The 15,426-nt window shown below is 54.5% G+C and overlaps 4 protein-coding genes across 4 annotated transcripts; all 4 read right to left on the bottom strand.

The window, feature by feature from the left end:
• Window positions 1-698: 698 nt before the first annotated feature.
• Window positions 699-2,924, bottom strand: LBRM_14_1250 (conserved hypothetical protein; the record flags this gene model as incomplete). The annotated part of the gene is made up of 1 exon (XM_001563361.1): window positions 699-2,924. One exon carries the CDS (start codon window positions 2,922-2,924, stop codon window positions 699-701), a length of 2,226 nt encoding a protein of 741 aa, XP_001563411.1.
• Window positions 2,925-3,693: 769 nt separating this feature from the next.
• Window positions 3,694-4,893, bottom strand: LBRM_14_1240 (conserved hypothetical protein; the record flags this gene model as incomplete). The annotated part of the gene is made up of 1 exon (XM_001563360.1): window positions 3,694-4,893. One exon carries the CDS (start codon window positions 4,891-4,893, stop codon window positions 3,694-3,696), a length of 1,200 nt encoding a protein of 399 aa, XP_001563410.1.
• Window positions 4,894-5,649: 756 nt separating this feature from the next.
• LBRM_14_1230 (conserved hypothetical protein) lies at window positions 5,650-8,715 on the bottom strand (the record flags this gene model as incomplete). The annotated part of the gene is made up of 1 exon (XM_001563359.2): window positions 5,650-8,715. One exon carries the CDS (start codon window positions 8,713-8,715, stop codon window positions 5,650-5,652), a length of 3,066 nt encoding a protein of 1,021 aa, XP_001563409.2.
• Window positions 8,716-10,943: 2,228 nt separating this feature from the next.
• Window positions 10,944-12,014, bottom strand: LBRM_14_1220 (conserved hypothetical protein; the record flags this gene model as incomplete). The annotated part of the gene is made up of 1 exon (XM_001563358.1): window positions 10,944-12,014. The coding sequence occupies one exon, from the start codon at window positions 12,012-12,014 to the stop codon at window positions 10,944-10,946; it is 1,071 nt and encodes a 356-aa protein (XP_001563408.1).
• Between the last annotated feature and the right edge of the window lie 3,412 nt (window positions 12,015-15,426).

Below are 15,426 nucleotides of genomic sequence, written 5' to 3'. Positions count from 1 at the left end.
GCTGGGTGAGCGAGAACTTTGGACCGCAATCTATTCGCCCTATACGGATGCCTGTTTTTCTTTTCGTTGGCCGCACGAATGCCGCTCTACAGACCAACCGCAAGAGGCGACGTCGAGAGGAAATGATGAAAACAACAACAACAAAAATAAGTATGGAGGTACGCGCTAGAGAAACGCCACCAAAGCGAGAACAAGAGGTGGTCAGATATGATGAAATGCATCCGTCGTGATGATCTCGTCTCTTTTTGCATGTCTGTCTCTGTAGTCGGCACACCTTTTCTTTCGGGCAAAGTGCGAGCTCTATTCCCCGGTGAAACTGGTTTGAAAAGAACATCGTGCAGTTGTGTGTTGCTGTGTCTTGAGAGGCGCTCGTTCTCCTTACCCCCCATTCAGTCTGTCTGCGTCAAGTGGGTGATGTCCACAGAGCGAAAGAACATCAAGAGTCCGATATGCATATTACTCTTCTCTCCCATGATTTATTCCTCTCTGTGTGTGTGTGTGTGGGGGGGGGGGACGGCCTGTTGAGGAATCACAGCGTACACTTCAGCTTCTCACGGGTGGCTCGATTGGCCGCCCTCGTTATCGGTCAGAAAAAAAAGACAACACGACGACGGGAGACACATCTTTAGCGATCAACAGCACGTGTAGCACCTGAGTTCCCTCAAGGTAAGCCGTTCTCTGCACATCCCGTCATGCGGTTACTCGACATCTCCCGTCGAGTCGTAGAGTGGTTTTCCGCGAGCACGAAGGGCCTCCTCTCGGCGAAGATGTGCATCGGCGTTGGCCGGGATTTTCAGCTGCGCATCTAGCGAGGAGGCGGCGTAGTCGTGGGGAAGCTTCCGACTCAACCATGCAAGCCTTTTGTACTGCGTCGAGCTCATGAGAGCCTCAAAAACTTCCTCGGTGAGCGCCACGCCAGCCGCGCAGGCCTCCAGAAAGACCATCATAGCCGCGTTTCGGGAGTCTGCGCTCTTGATGAGGAGCCCGTAAAGCACGGCGTCGGGCTCGACCTTTGGCTCCCCTTCTGGTGTACGAAGAACATGCTGAAGAAAAACATCCATGGCGGAAGGAAAGTCGGCGGGGTGCATCGTCGTGTACATGCGCATCATAATCTCGATCAGCTCACGCTTCTCCGGCGCCGTGATCGGGAACTGCTTGCGCAGAAACAGGAAGAGGGACTCCGCCTCGTCCTGCAGGTGTTCTCGGCAGCACCGGCGCAGCAGTGAGGCCCACACAAAAAACGGAATCTCACGCCTACCCCTGTCCTTCACGGCAGAGCCCACCGCCGCTTCGCCATCGCCTGCTCTGTCCTCTGAAGGGTTTCGCTTCTTTGTCGTCGTCGATGACACCGCTGCCGCAGCGGAGAATGAAGAGCATTGACGCAGGAGCTGCATTGCGCTTGCCACCGAGAGCCCAGAAATCAAGTCGTTGATGACTCCCCACGGCGCTGTGTACAGCACATCTGGGGTAACTTGCCGTTGCACATCTCGTACCACCAGTGCGCGCAGTCCTCCGTCCATCTTGATAGACTTTGTACTCGCCATAAGTTTTACAAGAAGAGCAAGTTGCAGCTGTTGCAACGGCGTGCGCGTAGAAGGAGAGGAGAGGCAGCCGGCCCGGGTGAAGCCCTCCGCTAGCTCAGAAGGCAAGGAAACGTGTGGCATTGTAGTTGTGTGTAGCGTGACACCACGTTGATTGACAACGTTGAAATAGTTCAACGCCCTCTCCATCTCGCGCGACTGCGCGCACCACGCGAGGACGGCGTGAGCTGCTTGATACGGCACTGGTCTCCCCTTTGCGGCGCTTGCCCCCTCGTCTTGTAGGCCGAGAGATGCCTTAGCTGACACTGGTGTTGCCTCCTCGTCCAACCACGCTAAGAATCGTTTCCACCAAAGATCCATCAGCTTCGGCGCAGGCTGAGCGTTGGCCAATGTGGTGAAGAAGACTTCCCATGTTTCGGGACGTACCGCTGTGTGCCCCGGGCCTGCACTCGCATTCGCCGTACTGGAAGTCGAGAGTTGCGCCAGTGCGTGGCCCATGTAGTGTCCGGCAAGGTCCCCCGCCACGCCCCGCCGCAGCTGCCTCACCTCCCCACTCACGATCTCTGACGTATGGGGCGACCCTGCGGCGCTGTGCTCTCCGGTTGCCTCACGCACGTCGTCAAGAGACCACAAAGCTATGAAGACTGCCTCGTAGAAGGATGCGTCGGGTTCAATCAGGTCGGTGCTGTGCATTTCGCTGAGGATGAGCCGCACCTCGTTATCAGTCCGTGGCAAACCACTGCAAAGGAGCGTCGCGTAGCAGTCACGCAGCTCACGGAAGTAGGCGCGACGCATTGCCGCCTCGCCCGAATGAGCAGCGACACCACTAATTTGCATCCACGTCTCCTTCAGTCTTCGCACGTCGTCAGATGTCATCTGCGCACGTGCTTCTTGACGTACTTCCGTAGCACCAGCGACTGCCTCAGGGTGAGACGTCAGCAAGTGCCGGAGCAGCGTCTGCATACCGGCTTGAATAGAGCTCAAGGCGTTCAGCAGCACCTGATCGCGATACTGGACACGTCGGTCTGCCAAGAGACCCACGTACATGCTGATCATGTGCTCACGGTGTTGCAGAAGCTCTGCAATAGGTGTGGCCAGATTCGCGGGATCATCGTCGCTCCGGGACGTGGAAGATTGCGCCGGTGCCGTACCCCAGCAGCTCTTAGGGGATCTCGAAGTGTTTTCTGCATTCAAGACGGAATTCCGACTTAGCGTGGAAGTGCATCGACATGCACACCTCGGCACGGCCGCGGCGCAGGGTGGCATCCATGAAGCTTGAATTGGACTGCTATTCCCGCAGATTACTCGTAGCGCACCTGCTTGTGGAGCCCTCCTGGCCAGAAAAGACGCACCCTTTCGTTGGCAGAGTTCCCCAAATGGCATCCTATTTGTCGAGGGTGATTAAGTAATCGCTGAGATCACGGGACACCGTATCGTTCGAGGCTGTTCGAAGCACGAGATGTGCTTTGGTGTCCACAGCAGGGACCATTTGATGAGTCACACGACTGGGTCCTCCAATGTGCAGTGGAATAGAGAAGGGGAGCAAGGGTGTTGACGAGAAGAGGAGAAGGGGGAGGGGCGATGTCGGGCTACAAATCGTGCATTCCCGGCCTGTAGCATAAAACAGCAGCAGCAGCGGTAGTGCTGTTCTTTCAAGAAGAACAAAAGAAGAGCGCCCCAGTCTACGCCCGCCGTGGGTGTGCCTCGCTGGAGCGGTGCGACTTGTCCATGCAAACCTCCTCTCAGTTCTGCGCGTAAGCACACCAACGCCCCCGTAAAGCATCATAGAAACGCACACATCACAGCGAAACGTCTCCTGTGTGCAGATTGGCGCTTCGGGTTTCCACATCTTTTTGTCTGTCTTCCCCGTGCCACCCTCCCCTCCGGAAGCGAATAGGGGCTAAGCCTAACCAAAGTGCACCGACGTTGGGTATGGAACACCGCTCCACAAAAGCTGGACCACCAACATCAGGCACTCCAACACCCAGTTGGTCCACACACACACACACACACACACACACACACACACACACACACCTGCTCGTTTCTTACGCGATGTGCACCGCAGTGAAGAGGGGCATCAATAGTACCACCCACCTTGAGCTGGTTCCGGGTAGCGTCTGTGTGTTTCGTCGTCTCTTCCTTTCTGCAGTCACGCATGCGAGGTCAGTGACACAAACCAGTACACAACGTCATCCTTGTCGGCTGTCTCCGTCGTGCCCTTGTGCTTGCCCTTCCACACCACCTTCACCTCTTCAAAAGATGAGAGGACAGCCTTCGACTTTTCCGGGGAGTCCCCCTGGGCACCAGTCTTGGTGGCACGATCACCGGGTCTGTCCTGCGACTCCTCAACCCAAGCCGTGCCTTCCTGCACCATCCGCCTCAATGCCGCCCGAGCGCGATGCGCCTCCCAGTGGAGCCCACTTACGATCTCCGACTCCCGCACGGCCACGCATTGCTGTGCGAACGACAACGCGTCATTTGCTTGACTGCTCTTGTCTTTCTCAAAGGCAAAAGGATGAGCGCCCAAGGCGTATACGGCACCTACGCCGTTGCGTTGGTTACTTCCACCCTCCGCCGTTGTCCAGGAGTTGTTTACAGACGACGTTGGCATGCTCTTGCTTTGCTCTTGCACGGCTGTGCGCTTAGCCTTTTCTATCTGCTCCTTCTGCAGCCCGAGAACGTAGTTCAGGAGCAGCACTTGGTCTCCACCACGTGCGCCGTCTGGAGTGGTTTGGATATAGGGTATCCCACCTAACTTCACCACGTTGAAGCCGACACCGAGCACTGAGAGTTTGGAAAGCGCCGTCAGGATGTCGGCCTCGGAAATGACGATCCGCTTGCCTTCGTCACGGCCGCCACGCTTGCCGCCGCCCCCGCTGCTGCTGCCGCTGCTACCACCCCTGTGTGGCGATACATGACGGCTCTGCCCATTGCCACACAGCAGCGAGCTGTTGTCGTATGTCTTCTGCACAAAGAACTGGACACGCTGCAGCGGGACGTAAGCGCCGCAGAACTTGCGCTCTCGCATGCACGCTTCGACGGTGCGACTGGCAAGCTGGTAATAGAAGTTGCCGAGTCCAAGGGCGTCGGCAAACACGTTCTTCTTGGATGACAGCAGGTCGACGCCGAGTGAGTCAGCCAGTTGGCGAAACCGCGCACGAACTACGGGGTCTTCCGTGATGTCCGATTTGTGATTCTGAGCCAGCGTTTTAAGCTGTGCCTGGAGCTCCTCCAGCTGGTCCTCGATTTGTCCCACACGCTCCGCTGTAATCTGAGCGCCGAGATCTGCCATGCGCTGCTGCTGCTGGCGCTCCTGCAGCACGTGACCGACCCCGACACGGCGGCGCATGCCGACAACACGAAAAAGAAAAAAGTGCGCGTAGAGTGGAGCGAGAGTAAACAAGCGAAGAGTTCACAGCGTTGGAGAGGCTGGCAAAGCCACACAAAATGAAAAAAAAAAGATGCAGCAGAAAGTCACCAACAGACAACGCCTGTGCTGCACCGATTCAGTGAAGAAGAGAACGTCCTTCAAAAGGTACAGAGAAGCCAGCAATCCAAAAAATTAAGCACGTAACGTTTCTCTCGTTACTGGAATCCTTCGAAGGCACTTACACTCAGACGTTCATCTGTGCCACACGACAAAGCGCCACTGTTCGACCGAAGATAAGGAAAGAGGCAACCCCCCCCCCAAAAAAAAGAGGACAAGTCAGAGAAGAGACAGAAAATAGTTAGTACATGAACCAATCACGGGGAGGTGTCGGGTACACTGACATTACGTCAAGCAGGAATGTAATACACTGCACCGTGTATATGGTGTGCACAGGGAGTCACAGTAGAGAGTCTTGTTGTACCCCTTTCAGTTCAGAGAACAAGACTGCCCGATGCGAGCAACTGAAGTTGCAACATCACCTCTCTATTCGGTGTTTACGTGCATACAGATGTGTGCCATCTATCTGGACATTTTTGAACATGTTCACACGCTCTATGTTTACAACAGTCTAACAGTGGAGAGAGCCATAAAAGAATGACATCCAGGAAGAGAACAATGGGGTCGTGAGACAACACCGGCCTAGCAGACTTCCCTTACCTGACACCCGGCATTCCTTCAACGACCTGTGAACGGTTTGCAAAGGGGTTGCCGTGCCGCCAAGCCGCACGCTTGTGCATGGTAGCTTGACATTGTCAGTCGACGTCGCCGATCCATTTCAAGTTCCCGAAGTCGGTCCTCCATCCGCTGCTGCCTCTCCGGCAAGGTGATGTGCGTCTCTGGTGCGTCGGGTAGAGCTGCGCTGTAAAAGTCCACGCGGTGAAGCGCCGTCTGCGTTTCAATCGGCATATCGAAAAGAAGTGGCGCGTCTTCTGCGCCAGCCGACGAGGGGATGGCACTGGGCTGTAATTCCTTACCAGGAGAAGCCGTCATTGTGGACGCCGCCGCGCATTCACTAGGCAGCAGATTGCACTGCGTCGAGATGTCAATGTGATTTGTGGAAGAGAGTGGTTGTAGACGAAGCGGCTCCAGGCATCCTGGATCATCTGTCGACTGTCGCAGGGCCGAAGATGAAGCACTACTGTGATGGTGCATGGGCATCTGCGACTGCTCTTCCCGTTTTATCGCTTGCAGCCGTTGATGCGGCCATGTCTGCTGACGTGCTCGCAGCACAGCGGTGCCCGTGTGCACAAGTGCACCGGTGGTGGAACTCATTTCACAAGACTCCGAGACCTGAGGCGTAGGTGGTTGTGTGGCAGATAGACGTCTCACTAAGGGGGCTGATGGATGCAACACCTGGGCATTCGCTAGTGCATCAGGTTCATCTGAGCTCGACAAGGAGACCTCCGCCATCACTGTGGCGTCGCCCCACAAGACATCCTGTCCAAAGGTGCCTTGCCGCACTTTGGCATTTCTTTTGAAGTGTTGGGTTCGCGATGCCTGCTCCTGCTGAAATCCGTGCATCACGACAGTCGCAACAGCACCCTTCGATCGCTTCAGTTCTCGAAGTTTTTCTCGGCAGATACGTGCGCTCTGCGGCGAAACAGTCGGATGAAATGACGGCGATTCAATTTCTTCACGAAGCGCTGCTTCTGCCTCTTTGCGTGTTTTTGTCGCTTCTAGTCGCAAGAGCGAGGTGCGCGTGTGCAGTGGTGCCTTTGGCGGCACGGACCTACTGAGGCGGCGATGTGAACCTTCGATCCGCTCGCTTATGTAGTCGTCACTGTTCAAACTTCGGCTGCCTTGTCGTACTCGGAGGTGGCATTTGCCCGCATGCGCCAGCTCAGTACCTTCCGTGAGCGGGCTGTAGTGAGCTTTGGTGGACACGTTCCAACGAGGCGGTGGTGGGTCAGCCGTGTGTTGGGGAATCTGGGAGACATAGCGTTTGTCATGAGACGCGATTTTATGATCTGCGCCAGGGTGCGTTGGCGTGGACGGACCTGGATAGAGCCTTACGAGAAGCGAGCGCACACTTGGCTTTTTCGCCGAGGAACTTTGCAGCGGGGGACGCTCACTGGCAGCCGTCTGCTTCGCGGCGTGCCGCAGCAGCGGTGGTTCAGGATTCCGCTGATCCATGGGAAAAGAAGCCGCGTTGCTGTCCACTAAGCGGTACACTGTCCCTTGAGCTGTATCGCCCTGCCCCACGACGTGTGGCTTTGCGACGGCAGCGGCTACTGCCTGCCACTTCACGTCGGTCTCTGCCGCGCGACAGGCTGCATTTTGACTGCCGCCAACACCTCCGCACCATGAGTCGCTTCGACTGTTCTCTCCAGCACTAGTGGGAGGTTGTATCGTGACGCATTTCTCTACATCCACGGACGATGGCGCCAGGGTATGACTAGGTGACGGTGACGAGTAAGGCGGCGCTAGGAATGGCAACCGGTGTGCTCGCTGTTCTACGCTACAATACCTGACGACCTCATCTGAGATGACAGGCGTAGCGAGCGTGGTGGTACAGGCTATCTGTGTAACCTTCTCGCCCACATCGTTCACCACCTCCGCGGAGTCTATGTGTGCGCCTTCCACCGGTTCCGTATAGAGTGGGAAGCGCAAGACTCTCTCCACTGCCTCACAATGGTGAACATCTCCGGTGCGATGGGACAGGCAAGAGCTACTCCTGTTGAGGTTGGTTCTGGCATCCATAGCGAAGGGAGTTACAGGCGGTGCTGCATTCGTGTGAGGAATTGGGGCGGTTACATGTTTCTCATGTATCATGGACACGGACACTTGCGGTACATGCGCAGCGTTTCCTTCCCGCTGAAGCGAGTCTTTCGTGCACCGCCTCCACAGCGTTGGGGAGGCGGTCAGCTGAGTAGGTAACGGAGAGTTCGGCGAAGCGGAGTCGAGATGGATGAGCGCGGTCGACTCACTGTGGAGCCGCTGCTGCGACACCTCTGCCTTCTCAAAGCCATCCGAGACATCTGTTGAAGACGTGGACGATGACGAGCTCGTGTCGTCCCACATCTCTGGTACAACCGGTGAGTTACCCACCGCCACGCGGACTACGCGCGACGAGGTTGATATAGGATTAGGTGCTGCTACGCTGCCGTTGTCGCGTATCGGCGGTGCGGTCCTTACTGGCCGCAGGTCACCGTCACCGTCCTCATCTACATCTGTCGTCGCCAGAAAATCCTCGATGTAGGCACGCGCTGGGGTCCGGCTCTGACAAAAAAGCTCCGAAGCCTGAGACGATGATAGCGAGGGGGATGGCGCCTCTGCATCACTATTGAGTTCCCCTTTCTCGCGTTCCGTAAGGTCACTCGTCACGTACTGTGTAGGTCGGTGCAGTGACGGTGAATGCCCAAGGTAGAAGTCGATGATACTGCGAACTGGTGAAGGTGATCCCGGCGGTGCAGAAGACGCTCTAGGTGAGGTGCCAAGTTGCATACGTGAGGTAGGGGAGGAAGCAGTATTGGTCGCCTGCGCCAGGTCGTTCGTTCCTTTCATCGTCGGCACGACCGACAGAGCAAATATCTTGTGGGTTGGACGAAAGCAGTGACGGCTGATGCCGGAGGGTGGTGAGGGTGAGGCGGGGGTGGACTCACTCCCCCAGGTAAGGGGTACCGGTGAGGTCTCTACCTCCGAATACTTCGGCGACGTCGTCTCTATTGTATGTACTTGGTTTTCCTCTTCAAGAGCGAGAACAAAGGACTTGCGCGCAGGGGTAGCGCGCAGGGGCAGCATTTTCGTTTTCCCTTTTACCCCTGTTCTTGTCAGCCGGCGCGTGAGATTTTTTATGCGACGAACGCAAGAAGAATGATGCCCTTGTACCCGACGTGTTCACTCAATCTATGGCCTGAGAGGAGTAGATATACAGTCGGAGCTTAATGGGCCACAAAATCTAAGCAGGGTATAAAGACGTATGCGTAAGAGCGGTTGAGGTGCGCATGGGTGCGTGCGATACGCTAGCGCTGTGCTGGTGTATGTGAGTGCGTATTGTTTTTCTATCCGTGATGCGAGAGCTGATGTGATGCCATAGAGTTGGCGGGGATGAAGCAAGAAGACCAAAAGCAAAGTACCGGGTCCGCTTCATAAATTTCGGTATACCAGTGCCTATCAATTTACCAACGTGCTGTTCTTTTCATTCGTGCAACTAGGAGCCTCTTGGCTTTACTGATACCCCTGGATCCACTTTGCCGTGTCAATAACACTGGTGTAGGTGAGGTGGAAAAGGTAACGGTATACCAGCATATGCACCAGCACATGCAGTGCGAGGGCAGGAGGCACAGGCAGCAAGGCAAATAAAAAAAGAGCAGAAAAGAGAAGTGATGGAGAGGGAGGACACCGGGCAGGCGTATTCGCTGAGATCGCACGGAGCAAGAGCCAATAAGAAAATATTGGTGAGTTATCCACGCAGGAGAGCCTGAAACAGAAATTTTCTTCACTGCGGAGAGCGAACGAGAGCTATCCTGTGCAGCGCGCATGCACAGTTATGCCTTTTCGGAGGCGGTGCGCCGTCTGTGCTTAAACCGGTTACCACACCACGTACACCTCCCCTCTCGCTAGTGCGCTCCCTTATTTTTCTGCTCGGCACGACGATAGGCGACAAAGAACGTGAGACAAGAGAGAGAGAGAGAAAATGTGTGCCTGTGGGTGTGTGACGATGTCCACATTGCCTTCCACCCTCTTTTTTCTCAACTTTTTCCCCTTCTCTTGACGCTGCCCTCGCCGTTTTCTCGCTTGACATTGTGTTTCGTTGATATTTGCGCGTGTTGACACTTAACACAAGCGGACCGCACAGAACAAAAACACACACGCACAAGGTGACGCAGTCACGCGCCGTCACATCCACACCGACGAATCTGTTGAGCCTTGACAAGAGCAAAGAAACACACAACAACAAAAAGACGCCCCTCTCGACGCCATTGAGGTACTCCATCCCTGCAAAAAAAAAAAAAAACACGATGAAACAAACTAAACAAACGGCACGTCACCGCGCAGTCATACCCCCCCCCCCCCACACCCTAAAAAAAAAGAGGTGCAGCGCAACAGCAAAGCGCATTTCTCTCTGATGCTCAACGACACACCAAGGCCCCCCCCTCCACATCCATCGAATCAATGCCGTAACGTATCAACACAGCTACAGAAACAAACAAGGAGGGTGCTCGAGATGAAAAGGAAAAATGAGATCAAATAATACGAACGTGCACGCAACTAGCGCTCCTTTGGCATCAGGACTCCGGCGTGCAGAGAGCTCCGCCGCCTGAAATGCAAAGTATGAGACCAGTACATCGTTTCTGTTGTTATGTCTCCACTTCCCAGTGCGTACCAGTCATACGGACATAGCCCTCCCCTCCCCTCCCCTCCCCTCCTCCCCTCCCCCAGCCACTCCAAACAAAAACGAATCAAAGCGTGGACTGGTAGCACAAGCACTTTTCACGTCTGCAGCACCGGCTTTGCTGTTTGTCACCATTGTGCATTTCTACTAGTCTCATAGGCTTCTGTTCGTCTCATGTGTTTCTGTCCTCTGCTCCTCTCGTGCTGTTTTAGCTTCGCTGGGAAGGTTATCGTCCCCTCATCTTCTCCGAGATGCGGTTGGGCTTTTCCTCCATCCATTTCGCTGTGCTGGTTCTCGGCTTTCGGCTGCACATCTCTCCACGGGCACTCATAGATGCTGCTAGCCCCGCTGAAGTCCTCCATCTGCATCTGAACCACGACGCTACAGCGAGCATGAATAGTCAACTGGCATCAGCACGGCAATGACGTACCTTATTCACTTCTCCAGTCGCCTACATAAACTATATGACCACACGACACATGCCCACCGACGGACACCCCACAGAAGTTCAGGCGTGCATTCGAGAGAATGAACGTCAACACCACGACAGCTTTTCCTTATCCCGGGGGAGGCGGGTTCGTTGCACAAGAGGCAGAGGTCCTAGTCACTCCGCCCTGTATTATACTCGTCTGCTTTAGGCAGCGCTCTTGCAGTTCTCTACCTTTTCGCCACTCGTGCAAATGCCCAGCAAACGCGTTGTGTTCACATTGCTGCCTTTAAACCAGTGCATGATGGTGTTTGCCACATCGGTCGTCTTGGCGTCCTCGGCAATGTCGTTCAGCTGCACAAGTTCACCCTTGGTGTACACCACCACGAGCAGCGGTGCAGTCATCTCAGAATTAGCGCCGTCGCTGGTGATGATCATGAGCCAGTTTTCCGCCTTACTAGCGGTACGACGAGAAAGAGCTAAGGCGATACTGCCCACCGCAGAGTCAAGAAGGTTCACCTCACTGCGCTCCTGCACCACCAGTTTTGGGTTGTTCACCTCCGCCTCGGCGAGTGAGCTCAGCTGGAAGTAGAGAGCGTCCGCGGAGTGGTTTAACATCTTCTCAAAAGCGAGCAGGATTTCGCTGTTGTACAGCTGCGCGTGGTCATCGCAGGTGATGTACTTCCGGAAGGCGTTGCAGTAGGCCGAGTCCTTTCGCTCTGGACACTTCTGACCCGAGCACTCTGTGTCAAGCAAACCCACCTGCGGGCATGGAAACGCTCCCGCCTTCCCTGAAGACCAGTACATAGACGGTGCGGCCACTACGGTGCGCTTCTTCTGCGCCTTTAGCCAGCCAAGAATCGATGTGGTTTCAGCCAACGTGTCAGCGGTGAGGACGGCGGATCCGGTGAGGAGGTTGATGAGCGGGTTTGATGTGCTGTAGTTGGCAGAGATGGACGCAAACTTCCCACCCGCTTTGGAGAGAAGGCGCATGAAAGGTGACTTGTTGCTCAGCATGGCTCGGCGCACTGATATGGGGGCCAGCCCCTTTGCAACAATGAGTAAAAGTTTTGGCGTTCCAGTATCGCCGACGGTTTTGCGGGCCGTGTTGGAGACGACGGTTAGACACACCAGAAGCAAAAAGACGACGGCGGTGACGAGTACCGTGCGGCGCAGCGCACGCGCGTGCAGGGCCTCCCTCACCTCAGCATTGGTGTGCGTGCCAGGCTCCTTTGGCGGCGGCATCACCTTCTTCGACAGGGACGGCATGTGTTTCATTTGGCTGAGCAGATGAGTATGGTTCTACTAGTTTGTCAGGATGGCCGGTAGGCAGAGAGCGCCTCTACTAACGTACGTGAGCAAACAGGCAACCAGCAAGGAGATTGTGTGTGAGAAACAGGTGCGCGTAAGTCGTGGTCCTTACGTGTGGGTCTGACGGAGGGTGTCGATGTATACAGCTGCTGTCTTCGGTGTTGGTGCCCCTTTATGGAGCACAGAAAACGAAAAAGAGAGTTTATCGTCAACACAGCGGTGAACAACAAAGTCCTGCAATACGAGGCACACACTACTACACTGCTCGAGAGGGGGAAAAAAAAAAGCAAAGACGATAATTTAACGCGCCACTCTAGAGAGAGAGAGAGAAGGATGTGATACACGCCAGTGTAGAGGCACACACGCACGTCGATGCGAAAAGAAGGAAAACAAGGAGGTTATTGACCTACAAGAGAGAACAGAAAAAGGAGAGAAGTATGTGATAAAATGGTCCTTTAAAAGGGATGTGCAACCGAAGTATGTAAGCAGCACGCAGGTGCACCCAACGTCAGTAGAGAAGAAGAGGCGCTGAAGGAGAGAGAGAGAGAGCGAGCAAGCAAGGAAAGTGAGAAATGAATTCGAGAAGCAGTAGTCTCTTCATCGGCGCACGCACAAGCAGGGAGGCGCAAAAAGTGTTTTATCGCATATGAAGCTAGAATTGAAACAATACAATCAAGCACAACCCCGATACTGTTTCCCCTGACGCTCACGTTTGGGAAGACAGGAAATATGAGGCGAAAGCACGTCAGTTCATGTACGACAGAATGAAGGATTTGGATCGGGGGTTGGCAAGTTCGACGGAGGGGGTCCGAGAAGTGCAGAGGTGCAGAATTACGGCGATGGGAACAAGAGAAGAAACAGAATAAGAGTTGGAAGGGACGTTGAAGAGGAGCAGCTGTAGAGGGCAGAGAATGTCCTGATAATGTAGAGGAGGAAGGGGTTCAACCAAATCATGCAGCATCATGACCTTTGGTGAAAATGAGGCATTTCGAATGCTCATCGTTTTTTTCGCTTTCAAGTGCATCAAGGACAGCCATTAGACATCAAGTCGTTCGTCGCGCGCGCTGTCCATACGCGCTACCGTGTATTCATTGGGGGCATCTCGTTATTTCCTCTCCGTTCCTTTTTCTAAATATCTCCTTATATCTATGTAGAGCAGAGCGGAGCACAAAAGTGACAGCTGTGACAACACCGCGCACTGACGGACTCTCCTTCGCCCCACTCCCCACCCCACCTCTCTGCACACAGTCAGCAAGCCAGGGATACCCAACAACAAAAAGGAATGTTACACTTTGGGGGCGGGGGGGGATTGATCACCATCAGCAGTCAGATGAACACGACACACACTCTGTCCAGTATCAGGACGAGCCGGAGGAGCCCACACGTGTCTACTGGGAAGGAATCCTTGACCAGCGAAAAAGGAACAGGTGATGTACAGCTGATCTCAGAAGACTTCGCATCAGACACTGCTCCACTATGAAAGCAAGGAGTCAGTCGCGTGTTTAAGTTCCGTGCACGGGGTTTGCCTTTCTTGATGACTTTGACCAGCATCCCCCCCCCTCGAGTCTCTTCATCAGAGTTGAAACATCCTGGAAAAATCAGCCTAAGACAACGGCGGGCTGAGGAGCCGATAGGGTGCTCGCTCAAAGTCTGGGCAGAGGTGTCTGTTGTCTATGTGACTTCCCGACTGCCGTCCAATGGGTATGTCTTACACAATGAGCACCGCTAGCCGGGCTCGGAGGGGCTCGTCGATGGCGCTGGACTGAGGAGTCGCAAACACACCGCCACGACGTGGAACGCTACCGGTCGAGCAGCTTCACCGCTGGACACGGAATAGGGGCCTTTCCTTCACTTTGGCGAAACGATGTTGTGCAGTAGCAAGTGCGCCGATATGCCGCTGTGGCACTTCTGCTCTATATGGAAAGGCAAGGCAAAGGTTACCGCCTCTGCGCGGCAGCACTGGTGAACTCAGTGTAACGCCGTCCACAATTCAGTAGAACTCTACTAAGAGGAATAACTTTACACATCAGTGCATCGTGATCACTTGCCAAGAATAAGGCTGAAACTGATTGACGAATACAGAACCTGCAGTGGCAACCACCTCGACGGAGTCCAGTGTTAGCAGAAGCTCTGCGGTGGTAGGGAGGGGCCGTTTACCTGCAGCGGAATTATTTCCCATCTCACGCGGAGACAGCTCAGTAGACCCAGCACAGTGTCTTCAATCCACTTTTCTTCGTCACCGAAGAGTGAAACGGGGCAGACGCACTGTTGGGTTGAATCCAACGAGATTTACCTTTAACATCTAACACGACATAGCACCTTTGCTATTCATACGCTGCATACAGGGGCCAGAACACCGCAGAGGCGTTCGTGCATCCCGTCACTCGCGCAGCTCCGGAAATCACTCTTGTCAGATTCATTATGGAGAGAGACACACATGAGCAGCAGGACTCCAACAGCGCTGCACGCGCTGCGACTGGAAGGATGAGATCACGTATCCGTTCGTGGTGACACCTGCCCAAATCTACGTGGTTAAACGAGACGTTTAGGAAAGTGCCATATCACCAAGGCTCCCACAAAGTGCATCTTCGACGCCTGATGGAAATTCGATTACCTACACTGCCTACTGCCCGATGGTCGTTGGGTGTACATGCACGTCTTTTGTATTATAGAGTCTTAGACTCTGTGTTGCGTCATGCGTGGTTTCTGTTGTGCTTCCTCATTCTTGAGCTACGCTCATACAAGTGGGGGAGTAGAGGGGGTAAGAGGAGAGTAGACACCCAGATCATAGTTGATTATCTGCGTACATGGGCGTCGGACAGAAGGAAAAAGCAGGGGATGAGACTTTAGGGAATAAGGAAGGTTGGGTGCGAAGGGAAGGGAGAGCGCGCAGATCGTGCGAAGCGAGAAAAGGCACTCCTTAGCAGCCCACATCAGTGCCGCTATTCGACATAATGAAAAAAGAGCGTCTTCAGGCACGCGCGCATAGGCAACGAAAGGGCAACTGAGAACGATTTGCTTTGTCCTTGTGCCGCACACGCGGTGCTGATGCAAACGCCACGACGAAAGCACTCCCGTTGTTCTGCTCTCTGGGTAGCAGCGAGTGATTCGACGGGCCCGGAAGCAAAGGAGACCTGCCAACCACGTGCTCAAGAAAAAGAATTGCAGTCGTCGGGGGGACGTTGCGGCAGATGGCCGTTTCATTTTTGAGGTACAGCGCCGAGCACTCCTTTTCGTATTACTTTCGCCTTTTCGCTCACCTTTTTTTTTGTTCGAAGGTACCGGTGAGGCGGTGTGTGTGTGTGTGTTGGTCAGCAAAGACGAAAGGATAAACGAAAAGAAAAAAGCGACGGAAGAAAGAAAGAGACGGCCGTAAGCG

The sequence above is a fragment of the Leishmania braziliensis genome, chromosome 14 (genome assembly GCF_000002845.2).
Source record: "Leishmania braziliensis MHOM/BR/75/M2904 complete genome, chromosome 14".
Classification (NCBI taxonomy): Eukaryota; Euglenozoa; class Kinetoplastea; order Trypanosomatida; family Trypanosomatidae; genus Leishmania; species Leishmania braziliensis.
The sequence above is the reverse complement of the archived record's forward strand: the minus strand, read 5'-3'. Positions and strand labels throughout refer to the sequence as shown.